We start from the raw sequence: 15537 nt of genomic DNA, 5'->3' as shown, positions 1-15537 counted from the left end.
GACCCGAGAAAAGCAAGTAAAGCGCAGTTTGTTATTTTGCAACTAAGACTATGGAGAAAAGTTTTGAGAGGTGACAACCCCTTTAAATAGAATTTGCCCTGGTTTTTCTCATTAAAGTGGCTTATGAGAACTGATAGAAGATGAGGGTCACTATCTACAACTATTGCTTGACCTTAGTATCTGAGTGAAAGACAAGAAAAATCTTGGTCAAAAAAATAGCCGCAGGTAAAGACCATTACAGTTATAGTAATTTGTTTTAAACATATGCGGCAATCTAATAGGATGTTCAGTGCTGTAGTTACTCCTCCAGCTCCAAGACTATCAACCTACTAAGTATACAAGCTGGTTGTCAGTCAAGGAGCAGTGGGCACGATGACCGCAGGCTCACCGTGCAGAAGGCGGACATTCCCTGGAACAGAGTGGCATCAGGGAGAATATAACTTCACTTTTTCACTGCAGCCAAGGTTCCAATTAGACTGGCTGCACGTGTTTAAAAATTACCATTGCAGCACTAGATAAATGTTTTGTCTTCTAAACAGTAGTGTTAAAATTTGTGAATCTCCAATGCCAAAATAAAAATAGTCTGTGCCCCTACACTGATCCTTATTAGAAGGATACAAAATTATTATTAAAAATAACATGCAAATATCTAACTGGAAATAACCCAAATATATTCACAGGCAAGAAAAAGGTGTAAAACATTTACTAAACAGTCTGTCTCTTTTTTTTTTTTTATACAGAACAAACAGGATCAATTCCATAAAACAATAGGTTTAAAGCTGGAGTGTATCATAAATGATTACGAATGTTCCTTATTTAACAACAGCATACAGTTTTAATACAGTTAGTTAAAATATAGAAGTAATTTGAATAAACATGGTTTGAGGAAAAAAAAATACAAGGCACAAAAATTAAATTATATTTTGCCGAAATCCCGTCAGTGTGGTATGAATGTAGGAAAAAGCATTGACAAAATAAAAAAAATATATATAACAGTGTGCATTGACATTACCTTGTAAAATCAAACTACCCAGCCTTTAAAGTCAAACTATACTGTGACATTTTAAAATTAGTTGTTTGTTTTTTTTTTTAAATTCTACATGTGTCTAAAAAATCATGTAAAAATTTGGATACTTGGATTAAAAAGGTGTAGGGTGTAAAATGCTGTATTACACAGACTTGTATACACATATGTACATGGTTTATTATGTACACATTTTGCAGTTAAACATGTGAGAAAATAAACATTCAAAGATGGTAATTTACCCACAAAGCAGTACAACCTCAAACCCTAAAATGCTCACAATATTGATTATCACAATGTTGCCAATAGGTTCATAAAAGGTTTCCCGATTTCTTTATACGTCTGTTAAATATACATGTAAGGTTATATTTTCTTTTCTCCCTCCTGCCTATATACAGGAATAAGTAGTACAATTAAACTTCTGAATGTTTTAGGTTGGGCAAAAAAAAAAAATAAATTCTAGGCAACATGAGGATACCAATAAACCAGTACATCTAAAAATCACATTTAGCTGGACAACCCAGCAGGTGGGAAACACCAAAATATATAAAATATATATGTATATAGACTCCCCATTTACCTTTCAAACTATTACATATCTAACAGTTTAAAAAGTCTCTTAAAAGAACCCTGCAACTGCATCTTATTAACAAAAGTACCAAAAACAGAAAGTGAGCACAGCTTACACTATTTTCAATGCAATATACAAGTTATTTTGTATGTCTGTTATATACAGAGATTGTGCGCAATTCTGACCATCAGAAGTTGGAGGCTTTAACTGCATTCAGTCTCAGTCTTTGGCACACTAATCTGATTTATTGATTGGTACTAGAATAGAGGTCTGAAAAATTAGACAAATGAAATACCTTCCAATGTGGATATATAAGTATATATATCGATATATACTGGTGTACGTATATAGAGATATATATGATTTTCACTGCCTATGTACAGGATAATGCACAAAGCCTGGGGATAGAATTAAATTATTTTACCCACTTGTTCTTTTGTATTCGTCATGCTGTATATGACCAGAATCCCTCGTATGTCCAATATTTAACATTTGTGCAGAACCCAAAAATGCATTTACAAGTGGGTGTTTAGATTTAGGATGGGCTTTTGTTCTGCCTGATCTTTCTGAGGCTCAGAACCACACACACTGAAATGCTTACAATTGGATCCATAGGCAATAAATAGCAAACATTTTAAAATAAGAAATGAAACACCTATGAAAAGGTCTCCTTCCCCTGGAAGAGTTTGTCTATTATAGCAGCAAAGAAAAAAAGTAGATATACTTCAGTAAAGTTGCACTCAAGTACATTTACCAGCCTATTAAATTTGCTTTTGCTTTCTCTGTTAATTTTCGTACCCTTCCTCTGCTTGAGGTTCCAAAAGTCAAAGAAGTGTCTTCAAACAGCAGCTGTCTTTGCTCTTCCTCAGAGTCTTCTTCATTGTAAAATGCGGTTCGTCTTCCCTGATTTCTAGTTGTCATTTGGGATTCAGAATGATTTTGTCCCTCTGAAGTGTTGGGGGATTCACCCATGGGCTCTTCGGGCTTTTTACACTTGCTTCTTGTTTGTATTTTGACACTTTCTTGTTTAGTCTGCTCTGGTTTGGTTGGTGTTTGTGCAGGAGGAGGGGGAAGAGGGGAACGTGGTGGTGGAGCAGTTGCCTCCAATAGCTCCGGTTTTACTTTTGGTTTTCTGCCTCTCCGTTTTTTCGGTACCTCGTTTTCACTTTTAATGTTTAGTTCGGTGTGAGACTTGCATGTGGAAGCAGTAGGTTGCTCTTTAATAATCTTTTTATCCGGCAATGCAACAGGCCTATTTGGATTCTGGGGTACAATTTGTGATTGATCATCAATCCTGGGATATTTTGGTTTTCTGCCTCTTTTCTTGGGTACGACTTGAACTGCGTTGTTTGAGTCACTGCTACTTGTTGCATTATTTATGACCACCTTTGGTTTACGTCCAGGACGTCCTTTCATAGCCGGCTTGTTTGGCAGGCTGCCATGTCCATTAACCTGAACATTTGTTGGTGGCAAAATGGCTTTCTTTTCAGGTATTTTTTCTTTAAAACAAAATAAAAAAACCAAAAAAGCAGTTTGTTAAATTACGGTTATGAAATCAATAAAAAAATACTACTACTCTAATCATCTCAAAGCCAATCTAACAGGCAAATTATAGTTTAAGAAAGCTATTACCAACCTTGAATTGGACTGGACAGTCCTTTCATCCTACGTTTCAAAGGTTTCTCTTTCTCCAAAGTGTCCTTGGATAAAGCATTCTTTGCCACCTGGCTGCTGGTCGGCTGGCTAGCACTGGTGGCTGCAGTCTGACTTCTGCCATGTTTTGTAGAGTTTTCAGATACTAAAAATGGATAAATCACACAGTCAGTAACAAGTTTCTATCTTTAGGGAATTTTGTATGAATAAAAATGATAAAATGCATGTAAATGGGTTAGTGGTAACAATTTAATAGGACTAGACAAGGATATGACATGACTAAGGCTTTTCTAAGTTGGGTAAATATACATAATGCTTGCTAAACAAAAAGCAACTTTGCAATTTTTCTTCTATTTGAATGTGGCTAGCTCCTTGAATAATTGGTTTGTCATTGCCAAGTGGGCCGTCCATGACTGCTAGATAGAACATGCACAAGGCTTATAAGCCGTTTTCTATGGAGTTTGTAAGCATTGCTTTGAGGCTGGGATCTCTGGCGCGTGTGTAGCACCTAATCCCAGCCACCTCTCTGCAATGCCAGTGTGTTCGGACATTACAGAAGCATGGCTGCACTACATAACGGCATCAACAGTTCAGACCAGACGCAAAATGATGCTGCTAGCCTGAACTGTCAATCAAGGAGGAACACCATCACCCACACCAATCAGAAATTCTGGGGAGGTTGAGGAGCAGTGCGCTCATAGATCTCCAGTACCTTTAAACCCTTCCCACTGAAGCCAATTTTTCATTTTTGCACTTTAATATTTTTTTCTCTTCTTCCAACAACCATAATTTTTTTATTCTTCCATTAAACCCCCCCAAAAAATTATGTTTTGAATAAGACCATTTACATTACTATATAATGTACTGAAAAAAAAAAAACCTCCACGTTCGGTGAAATGGTACATAAATATGCAATTCTGCCACTTTTTTAGGTTTCATTTTTATAGTATTGATTTTTTTTTTCTATTATCTTAGTGGTTTTAAAAAAATTATATATCTATATCATAGCGCCATTTTCAGAGACTCATTTATTTTACAATTTCAATCTGTAGTTTCCAAATCATACCATTTTGGGGTACAAATAATATTTTGATTGCAATTTCTGGCAGATGTGCATTGACTGAAAACTAGAAATTTTGATTTTTAACTTTCTTTACGTTTTCATAATAGGTTAAAACATTTTATATCATAGATCGGACTTCTGATGCAGGTATATCAAATATGCTTTTTTTTTTAATTTTTTTATTTTCAACTTGGTGAAAGGAGGCGATTCAAACTTATTTTTATTTAGTTTAAAAGGAAAACACTTTTTAATTTATATTTTTCTTGTAAGGCCTCATGGGGAACCTGAATTTGTAATTGTTTGATTAATATACTGCAATGCTTCAGACTTGACGTCACTGGAGAAGCAAAATGGTGGCGACGGACCTGCCAGTCCATTAGTACCCTCAGGATTGCATCGTAGGGCACAATAGGTGCTGGAATGGAAATGCCACCAGTATGATTTGTCCAGCTTTGGGGTTAATTATTCCTGGTTTCCCTGCACATTCAACTTTAAATTTGGTCTGTGATCATAAATAAGTTGAGAGGAGTTATAAAACCAAAAAAAAAAAAAAAAAAAAAAAACAGATTTAAGAAAGAGTTCCAAACTTCCCCATCAGACCATCATAGTGCTGACTGATGGATTTTCCCATTTAACTCATTCTGCACTCAGCAAAAGACACTGCAACATAGAGGCTATAGAAGGTATACAGAGCAATTTTTTAATGAAATCCAACTGCAAAAATGATTGTTTTCAGCCCAAATGTAGGTTTCCCTGGTTGAGAAAGAAAAAAGTCAGCAGTCATGGTTGAATCGTGTTGCTTTGCGTTGCGAACGCGTGACTCCATGTATTTGATCTGTATACTCACGATACAGTGACGACTAGACTCTCCTCCACTAAAACATTGACACAAGCAGAGAAAAGAGTGATCGGCAAGAGACCGCAAATATGTAAATCGTATACGTGCTGTCACATAACCGCCCACCTACAAGGAAGAGTGACAGATTTAGAGTGACTGCAGATTTTCTTCTCAGTCCAGAAAATCCTTTTAAGTGCTACAGTCAGTTTGTGACTCTGGTTTGATGCTGTTAGATTTCTGCTGTCAGACAGTTGGCGGCTGTATGTCATGTAGCAGGAATACAGGGGATTGTCCCACAAATAAAGGGTGTCTTAATAAATACATTTTGAATAATAAGTTCCACAATTTGATTTGTTAAAAATAAACATATAATTGTGCTCCGGATATGTACGGTTTTATTTCAGATGTCTGACCATACAAAGTTGCTCTGGGGAAGGAAGTGGAAAAAGTATACAGGAGACCCAGTAGGGTCTCACAGCTTCTTTCTGTGAAGCAAGACATTTTCCTGCCCGTTTTACCACAGAAGCAAGTATTTCCGCTTCCAGTCTTGTGAGATCATCAAATAAAACCAGTGAAGTGGGAGATCCAGGAGCCACTGAGCTCATAGGTTACCGACTCCTGTGATAAAACAGGCAAGGAAATGTGTTACCTCACAGAAAGAAGCAGATGCGAGCACCTGGTGTGTTGTCTGTATACTCGCATATGCTTACTCCTCTAGTCAGAAACCCTGGTATATGCAGATCACGAATAGAGATGAGTGACTTTGATCAGGTTCCTGCTTATTCAGCAAGCTATAGCGCTTACCGAATAAGCTGCAGAGGGAACCCGGACATGGAGCGCGCTGATTGATCAGCTGTTCGGCGCCACAGCTGCATGTGTCAAAGTCACAACACATGCATAGGAGAGCCCAACACACAGGCTCTCCATGTATGTGCTGTGACTGACACAGCCGCGACACAACGGCTGATCAGCCGGGGCGATACAGGAAGCCAGGTTCCCTCTGCAGCTTATTCAGTAAGCGCTATAGCTTGCAGAATAAGCAGGAACCTGATCCAATTCGCTCATCTCTAATCACGAACTGAAGCAGCTCTGCATGTCAAGACAAAGAAAAATAAACATTACGTAGCAGAAGTACATTTATAAGATTTTTCACACATCCCGTGGAAATTATTATTCCAAGTTATATTAATTAAAATGTACTTTGTCCGAGTGCCTACCACTTTAAGAAGCATAAACATGAAGATATAAACAAAAAATACATCAAACTACCCTCATTTTTTTTATCAAACTCCTAAGTATGAAATCCAAAGCTGGTAGTTATTCTTATGGAAAAAAAAAGACAAGATTCTGGAGAGAAATCTAATACCAGTTTCCAGGTGTACCTGTTTTTCCTTGAGTGGCAGTATTATTGTGTTTCAAAGCCAGAATTTTAGGTGTAGAAGAGGTGGATGGTTGACTAGGAGAAGCAGGCTCTATGTGACGCTTGTAGCTCCTTGTCCGCGCCATAGTATTTGATTCTACTCCCTTTCCATTTATCTGGGCAGTTACTTTCTGTGGAATGGATCGTGAAGGTGCTGCTACTGTGATTTCTTGTTTTTGCTGATGTCGTACATATTTTCTTTTCCTTTCAGGACTAAAAATATATACATTTAAAACCAAATGCAATACAATGTCAAAGAAGATCATGTACTTCTAAAAGTCACTTTATAAAAAACAAATCTGACGACTAAGTTCTCTGTGCTACCTTGATGCTGCACTACTATTAGAAGAGCTGCTTCGATTCCTTTTCTTTTTACGCCTAGTTATTGTGTTCCGTTGATGGAATTTGATGGCTGCTTGATAGTCGGATAATATAGTACTGGCACGCTCTTCAAAGAAAGCAGAGAGACGCAAATTCATGCTGTATATCTAAAGGGGAAAAAATGAATTTATTAAAAGTGGCATGCATGATTACAATAAATCTTGGTATGTTACCAATGACAATCATGGTTATCCAGCTAGAAATGTCTTTGTATGGTTATATAGGGATAGAATGTGCAAATCTGAAATATATATGAAAATCATGCTCACCTTTGATCTCTTGCTTGGAGTATAAGCCTTTGAGTTGCTGAAAATCAACCTTACATCTTTGCAAAGTTCAGTTGGAGAATCGTAACCGCCAGCCTCTAATTTCTGTTTAACGGTTTCAAAATCCATTGGAGTGTCAATAATATCTCGATAGTCCTAAGAAGAGGGACAAAAAAAATGAAAATCACAAAAAACAAAATCATAATATTTATCTGAAAAATGTGCCAAGATTTTTTTCTATATTCAGAAAGGTCTTGAGATCCAAGAATCCCAGTTCAATCCCAGTGTAATCCATTTAATGCAGATTTATACATCAGTAGTTTCCAGACTGCGTCAAGTACAGTACAGCTTCCTTAGGCTAGGTTCACATTGCGTTAACGGGCTGCTGTTAACGCAAGTGCCAATTTGTCATCACGCTAGCGCAGATAGAGCATCTGCTACCTCTATCTGTGCTAGCAGTGACGGACCCGGAAACGCTGCAGCCAGAGTCCCAGGGTCCGTCACTCAATGACACCACATAGCTAGCGCACGCCGATTGTGGGCATGCGCTAGCGATGCGTCTGTCATAGGAATTAATGGCGGCGTTAACGGACTACGTTACACCGCGTTATGCTGCGGTGTAACGTAGTCCGTCTAACGGATGCCAATAATGCAATGTGAACCTGGCCTTATACATGTACAGGGATAACGCAAGGTGTTGGGTCATTGGGCCAGAATCATCAAGACTGGCAATTGTCTTGCTGGTATTGATGAAGGGGCATGGTGGAGTCAGACACTCCTGATTCGTTAAGAGGAACACGTCTGACAAACCAGAAATCTTATAGCAGACAAGACTAGCTGTGGCGTCACTCCCCTGTACCGCCCAAGTTCTGCCCATTTTAGCAAAGCTGGGAGAAACTGGCATGAAAATGCCAAAAAGTCGCCAAATTTTCACACAACTCTGAATTGCACCAAAATGTTGTGACTTTTCAACATAATTTATACCAGAATGCTATCAAAATTTCTTTGATGAATCAATGCCTTCGTCGACAATTGCATTTTGCAAATTTGTGAATTCTAGCCCAGCAGGGCATTGATTCACCTAGGCTAATCCTCCCTCCGATTTTGTAAGCAGCAGAGCTGTGGAGTCGGTAAGCCAAGCCTCAGACTCCTCAATTTCAATGACACCGACTCCACAGCCCTGCCAGGGTTGTAGAGTCGGTAACACAAACCTCCGACTCCTCAATTCCCATGACACCGACTCAACCAAAATGGGCTCTGACTCCACAACCCTGGTAAGATGCCCCCCCTCCACCCTCAAAAGGCATGATTGATATGATTTGCAAGAGCAACATCTCCGTTGGGGAGCCACCGTTTGGGCGCATGGCAGAGCTCGGAAGGGAAGGAGCGACGGGTTATTATTATTATTATTGTTTATTTATATAGCACCATTAATTCCATGGTGCTGTACATGAGAAGGGGTTACATCAAAATACAAATATCACTTACAGTAAACAAAACTAACAATGACAGACTGGTACAGCGGGAAGAGGACCCTGCCCTTGCGGGCTTACAATCTACAGGATTGTGGGGAAGGAGACAGTAGGTCAAGGGTTGCAGTAGCTCCAGTGGTGTTGAGGTGGCCGTGTAGTCTTTACAGGCTGTAAGCTGTTGTGAGAACTTTGAATCCCCAAGTGTTTCACTAAAGTTTACAACGCAGAGCTGTGAAAATAAAAAATCATTTTTTTCCCCACATGTAGGGGTAAACCACTGTTTGGGTGCACGTCGGGGCTAGGAAGGGAAGAAGTGGCGTTTTGGAATGCAGACTTTGATGGAATGGTCTGAAGGCGTCACGTTGCGTTTGCAGAGCCCCTGATGTGCCTAAACAGTGGAAATCCCCCAATTCTAACTCCAACCCTAACCCCAACACACTCCTAACCCTAACCACACCCCTAACCCTAATCACACCCCTAAACCAACCGTAAACGTAATCCAAACCCTAACCCCAACTCTAGCCCCAACCCTAATGGGAAAATGGAAATAAATACATTTTTTTTATTTAATTATTTTTCTCTAACTAAGGGGGTGATAAAGGGGGTTTGATTTACTATTTATAGTGGTTTTTTATAGCGGGTTTTTATGTTTGGCATCTGTCACACACTAAAAGACGCTTTTTATTGCAAAAAATAGTTTTTGCGTCAACACATTTTGAGAACAATCATTTTCCATATTTTGCTCCACAGAGTCATGTGAGGTCTTGTTTATTGCGGGACCAGTTGACGTTTTTATTGGTACCATTTTCGGGCACATGACATTTTCTGATCGCTTTTTATTCCAATTTTTGTTAGGCAGAATGAACAAAAACCAGCAATTCATGAATTTCTTACAATTACAGCGATACCTCATTTATATCATTTTTTTATGTTTTGGCACTTTTATACAATAAAAACATATAAAAAATAATTTTTGCATCGCTTTATTCTGAGGGTTATAACTTTTTTATTTTTCCGCTGATGACGCTGTCTGGTGGCTCGTTTTTTGCGGGAAAAGATAAAGTTTTCAGCGGTACCATGTTTATTTATATCCGTCTCTTAGATCACGTGTTATTCCATTTTTTGTTTGGCAGTATGATAAAGCATTGGGGTTTTTTTTTTTTTTTTTTTTTTTTTACGGTGTTCACTGAAGGGGTTACAAACGCGGCGATACTAAATATGTGTACTGTTATTGTTTTTTTTATTTACATAAAGAAATATATTTATTGGAACAATTTTTTTCTTTATTTAGTAATTAAAAAAAAATATATTTTAACAGTAAATTTTTTTTTCACTTTTACATTGTCCCAGGGTGTGACATCATTATATAGTGACAAATCGCTGATCTGACACTGTGCACAGCACTGTGTCAGATCAGCGATTTGACAGGCAGTGCAGGAGGCTTGCCGGCGCCTGCTCTCTGCAGGCACTGACAAGCCACCTCCCTGCAGGACCCCGCAGCCATCTTGGATCCGGGTGCCTGCAGGGAGGAGACGCTCGGAACAACGCAATCACATGGCGTTGTTCTGAGGGTCTCAGGGAAGCACGCAGGGAGTCCCCCTCCCTGCGCGATGCTTCCCTATGCCACCGGAACACTGTGATCATGCAATCCGGGGGTTAATCGGAGGTCAGCTGTGATAATCAGACACCCGGCCGCAAGAGCGCGGCTGATCGCATATGACGTACTATCCCATTGATGGTCATACGGGCCCAAGTCGTCAGATGTCAGTAAGAGTTTCAACAATATTTTACCCCAAAGAAAGAATGAGCTGTGATCCTGTGCTGTCTTGCCTGTATACTCTCTTTTGCTTTCGCCCCTGCCCAGGAGCTGTGGTATGATCAGACCATGTCCCTGTACGGTCAGACACAGCCATTACACAGTACAGGCACATTTATAAGATTATCTCAGAGCAGGAAGCTTTATTTTTATTTATTTTTTTTAAACACCCAATTGTGGAGTTTATTTTTATTCCAAGATCTTTGTGAGAAAACCTCTTTATCACCCTTCATAATTTGAATTTCCCACTTCTGTTTCCAAGACTTTTTTCATGCTGCGCCAGTTCTTTTGAATGAACGACCACATACAACAATCCAGTTTATTCCCAGAAATGACATATTAAATGTGCCCTAAAAACACAACTCTTTAGACTGGTCTATCACCTCAATCTAACCTATACTATTTTTTCCCTTCCTACACTTTTGACAATAACATTACACTGGTCAACATGATTTATTTTGCAACAACGTTCGATAGCAATTAAAGAATTTCACCTCCTCATTTCAAATATACTGGAATTTATTTATTTTTATTTTTTTTTTATCAGGCAGTTTTTTTTTTTTAAGTTTCAACAATTTTATTTGAAAAAAAGTATCATTTGACATGAAAAACAATAATATAAAAGTGCAAGGATCCCCTCGGAAATATATGACAGAGTAAGTAAAGAGAAATACAATATCCTTGACTTTATATTCTTATTGATATTACAATCGAAAACTTACAGTTTTAACTTAACTGTATTGGGCTTAATGGGAAAGGGGAAGGAAAACGGGAGAATGTATAACATTAAGTGTTAACAATGAGATAAGTTGACGTGGATTAACAGAACATATGATTTAAAAGTTATGTCCATCGGTCAGGAAGGCACAGTTTTTTTGTTCACTTTTTTATGGTTTGCCATTGTATGATTTAACTAAATTAAAAACAATAAGATTATGCAGTTTTATGTACAGACATGCTTAGATATTGCATATTTTGTAAGTAGAGCCAGTAGTGAAATGGCAGTGAGTCAGTTAGCACAAGTGCTTGTTCTGTATCTCAGTTTAGCCCATTTCTCATATTTTATTCTATTACCGTATTTTCCGGCGTACAAGACGACTTTTTAACCCCTGAAAATCTTCTTAAAAGTCGGGGGTCGTCTTGTACGCCGGGAATCGCCTTGTACGCCGGGTGTATATGGTGGGTGGGGGGGGGGAGTGATCCTGATGACGACGAGGGGGCGTCTCACAGGAAAGTGAGTATCCCCCATTACCTTATCATAGCGCTGCAGCGTGGGGTCTCTGTGCTGGGAGCGGCGGCTGCTGTGCTGTGCTGTGGCGGCTCCTCTTCTGCAGTGTGGGGCCTCTGGTGCTGTGGGGCGGTGGCGTATCTTCATGCAGTCGGGGCTCCTCCGGCATCTCAAAGCCTAGAAGCCCCGCCGGCAACTCCATCGGTGTAATGCGCTGGCCTCCGGGAAAATGGCCGCTGCTTAGATTCAGATCTCGTGTCCCGAGATTTCGGGACGAGATCTGAATCTGAGCATGCACAGCCCCCAGCGGCCGGGCCACCGCATCGCACTTATTGAGCTGCCTCCGGGAAAATGGCCGCTGCTCAGATTCAGATCTCGTCTCCCGAGATCTCGGGACGAGATCTGAATCTGAGCAGCGGCCATTTTCCCGGAGGCCACCTGACCGCATTGTACCGATGGAGTTGCCGGCGGGGCTTCCAGGCTGAGATGCCGGAGGAGCCCCGACTGCATGAAGATACGCCGCCGCCACTGCCCCACAGCACCAGAGGCCCCACACTGCAGAAGAGGAGCCGCCACAGCACAGCAGCCGCCGCTCCCAGCACAGAGACCCCACGCTGCAGCGCTATGATAAGGTAATGGGGGATACTCACTTTCCTGTGAGACGCCCCCTCGTCCTCATCAGGATCACTCCCCCCCCCCCCCAAAAGGCACATATTCACCGGCCCTATAAGACGACATACGGTGTATAAGAAGACCCCCAACTTTTAAGAAGATTTTATTTTTTAACTGGTAAAGTTGGGGGGTCGTCTTATACGCCCAGTCGTCTTATACGCCGGAAAATACGGTAGTTATACATTTTTCACTAATGCCAATTAAGTGTTTAAATTATTCAGACAATTTCTGTTTGTGTGTGGTGAATGGATGTTCAAGAGTCAGAAAAATGTTCATGCCACTTGCATAAAAAAAGGAAAAAAAGAGCGATATGAGCTTTATTTCGAGTGTAAATTTGGTGATCTCAAGAAGTACTGGGCACCACATACATGCTGTTTATCTAGTATTAGACTTCTTACTGGCTGGGAAAAATTGTTCACATTACATAGACCAGACCGATGATGTAACCCCTTCATGACCCAGCCTATTTTGGCCTTAATGACCTGGCCGTTTTTTTGCAATTCTGACCAGTGTCCCTTTATGAGGTAATAACTCAGGAACGCTTCAACGGATCCTAGCGATTCCGAGATTGTTTTTTCGTGACATATTGGGCTTCACGTTAGAGGTAAATTTAGGTCGATAATTTCTGAGTTTATTTGTGGAAAAAAAAACGGAAATTTGGCGAAAATTTTGAAAATATCGCAATTTTCACATTTTGAATTTTTATTCTGTTAAACCAGTTATGTGACACAAAATAGTTAATAAATAACATTTCCCACATGTCTACTTTACATCAGCACAATTTTTGAAACAATTTTTTTTTTGCTAGGAAGTTATAAGGGTTAAAATTTGACCAGTGATTTCTCATTTTTACAACGAAATTTACAAAACCATTTTTTTTAGGGACCACCTCACATTTGAAGTCATTTTGAGGGTTCTATATGGCTGAAAATACCCAAAAGTGACACCATTCTAAAAACTGCACCCCTCAAGGTGCTCAAAACCACATTCAAGAAGTTTATTAACCCTTCAGGTGTTTCACAGCAGCAGAAGCAACATGGAAGTAAAAAATGAACATTTAACTTTTTAGTCACAAAAATGATCTTTTAGCAACAATTTTTTTATTTTCCCAAGGGTAAAAGGAGAAACTGGACCACGGACGTTGTTGTCCAATTTGTCCTGAGTATGCTGATACCACATATGTGGGGGTAAACTACTGTTTGGGCGCACGGCAAGGCTCGGAAGGGGAGGCGCGCCATTTGACTTTTTGAATGGAAAATTAGCTCCAATCGTTAGCGGACACCATGTCGCGTTTGGAGAGCCCCTGTGTGCCTAAACATTGGAGCTCCCCTACAAGTAACCCCATTTTGGAAACTAGACCCCCCAAGGAACTTATCTAGATGCATAGTGAGCACTTAAAACCCCCAGGTGCTTCACAGAAGTTTATAACGCAGAGCCGTGAAAATAAAAAATAATTTTTCTTTCCTCAAAAATGATTTTTGGCCCGGAATTTCTTATTTTCCCAAGGGTAATAGGAGAAATTGGACCCCAAATGTTGTCCAGTTTGTCCTGAGTACGATGATACCCCATATGTGGCGGTAAACCACTGTTTGGGCGCACGGCAGGGCTCGGAAGGGAAGGCACGCCATTTGGCTTTTTGAATGGAAAATTAGCTCCAATCATTAGCGGACACCATGTCGCGTTTGGAGAGCCCCTGTGTGCCTAAACATTGGAGCTCCCCCACAAGTGACCCCATTTTGGAAACTAGACCTCCCAAGGAACTAATCTAGATGTGTGGTGAGCACTTTGAACCCCCAAGTGCTTCACAGAAGTTTATAACGCAGAGCCATGAAAATAAAAAATAATTTTTCTTTTCTCAAAAATGATTTTTTTAGCCCACAATTTTTTATTTTCCCAAGGGTAACAGGAGAAATTGGACCCCAAAAGTTGTTGTCCAGTTTCTCCCGAGTACGCTAATACCCCATATGTGGGGGTAAACCACTGTTTTGGCACACGTCGGGGTTCGGAAGAGAAGTAGTTACGTTTTGAAATGCAGACTTTGATGGAATGCTCTGCGGGCGTCAGGTTGCATTTGCAGAGCCCCCGATGTGCCTAAACAGTAGGGACTCCCCACAAGTGACCCCATTTTGGAAACTAGACCTCCCAAGGAACTAATCTAGATGTGTGGTGAGCACTTTGAACCCCCAAGTGCTTCACAGAAGTTTATAACGCAGAGCCGTGAAAATAAAAAATAATTGTTCTTTCCTCAAAAATATTTTTTTAGCCCAGAATTTTTTAATTTTCCCAAGGGTAACAGGAGAAATTTGACCCCAAAAGTTGTTGACCAGTTTCTCCTGAGTATGCGGATACCCCAAATGTGGGGGTAAACCACTGTTTGGGCACATGCCGGGGATCGGAAGGGAAGTAGTGACGTTTTGGAATGCAGACTTTGATGGAATGGTCTGCGGGCATCATGTTACGTTTGCAGAGCCCCTGATGTGCCTAAACAGTAGAAACCCCCCACAAGTGACCCCATTTTGGAAACTAGACCCCCCAAGGAACTTATCTAGATGTGTGGTGAGCACTTTCAACCCCCAAGTGCTTCACAGAAGTTTACAACGCAGAGCCGTGAAAATAAAAAATAATTTTTCTTTCCTCAAAAAAAGATGTTTTAGCAAGCAATTTTTTATTTTCACAAGAATAACAGGAGAAATTGGACCCCAATATTTGTTGCCCAGTTTGTTGTGAGTATGCTGGTACCCCATATGTGGGGGTAAACCACTGTTTGGGCGCACGTCAGGGCTCGGAAGGGAAGTAGTGACATTTGAAATGCAGACTTTGATGGAATGGTCTGCGGGCGTCACGTTGCATTTGCAGAGCCCCTGATGTGCCTAAACAGTAGAAACACCCCACAAGTGACCCCATTTTGGAAACTAGACCCCCCAAGGAACTTATCTAGATGTGTGGTGAGCACTTTCAACCCCCAAGTGCTTCACAGAAGTTTATAACGCAGAGCCGTGAAAATAAAAAATAATTGTTCTTTCCTCAAAAATTATGTTTTAGCAAGTAATTTTTTAATTTTGCAAGGGTAACAGGGGAAATTGGACCCCAACAGTTGTTGCCCAGTTTGTCCTGAGTATGCTGGTACCCCATA

The 15537-nt window shown here is 40.2% G+C and overlaps 1 protein-coding gene across 2 annotated transcripts in view; it reads right to left on the bottom strand.

Moving 5' to 3' along the window:
- Nucleotides 1-688: 688 nt before the first annotated feature.
- The window catches only part of PHIP (PHIP subunit of CUL4-Ring ligase complex), a 225043-nt gene continuing 210194 nt past the window's right edge, over nucleotides 689-15537 (bottom strand). For both annotated transcript variants that reach the window (XM_077289845.1, XM_077289846.1), the window contains exons 36-40: nucleotides 7220-7372; nucleotides 6894-7057; nucleotides 6532-6782; nucleotides 3232-3393; nucleotides 689-3094 (exon numbers count right to left, since the gene is read on the bottom strand). In XM_077289845.1, the coding sequence (XP_077145960.1) occupies nucleotides 2346-3094; nucleotides 3232-3393; nucleotides 6532-6782; nucleotides 6894-7057; nucleotides 7220-7372 (1479 nt within the window). In that variant the 3' untranslated portion in view covers nucleotides 689-2345. The remainder of the gene's footprint in view (nucleotides 3095-3231; nucleotides 3394-6531; nucleotides 6783-6893; nucleotides 7058-7219; nucleotides 7373-15537) is intronic.

This window comes from Ranitomeya variabilis, chromosome 2 (genome assembly GCF_051348905.1).
Source record: "Ranitomeya variabilis isolate aRanVar5 chromosome 2, aRanVar5.hap1, whole genome shotgun sequence".
Taxonomy (NCBI): Eukaryota; Metazoa; Chordata; class Amphibia; order Anura; family Dendrobatidae; genus Ranitomeya; species Ranitomeya variabilis.
The sequence above is the reverse complement of the archived record's forward strand: the minus strand, read 5'-3'. Positions and strand labels throughout refer to the sequence as shown.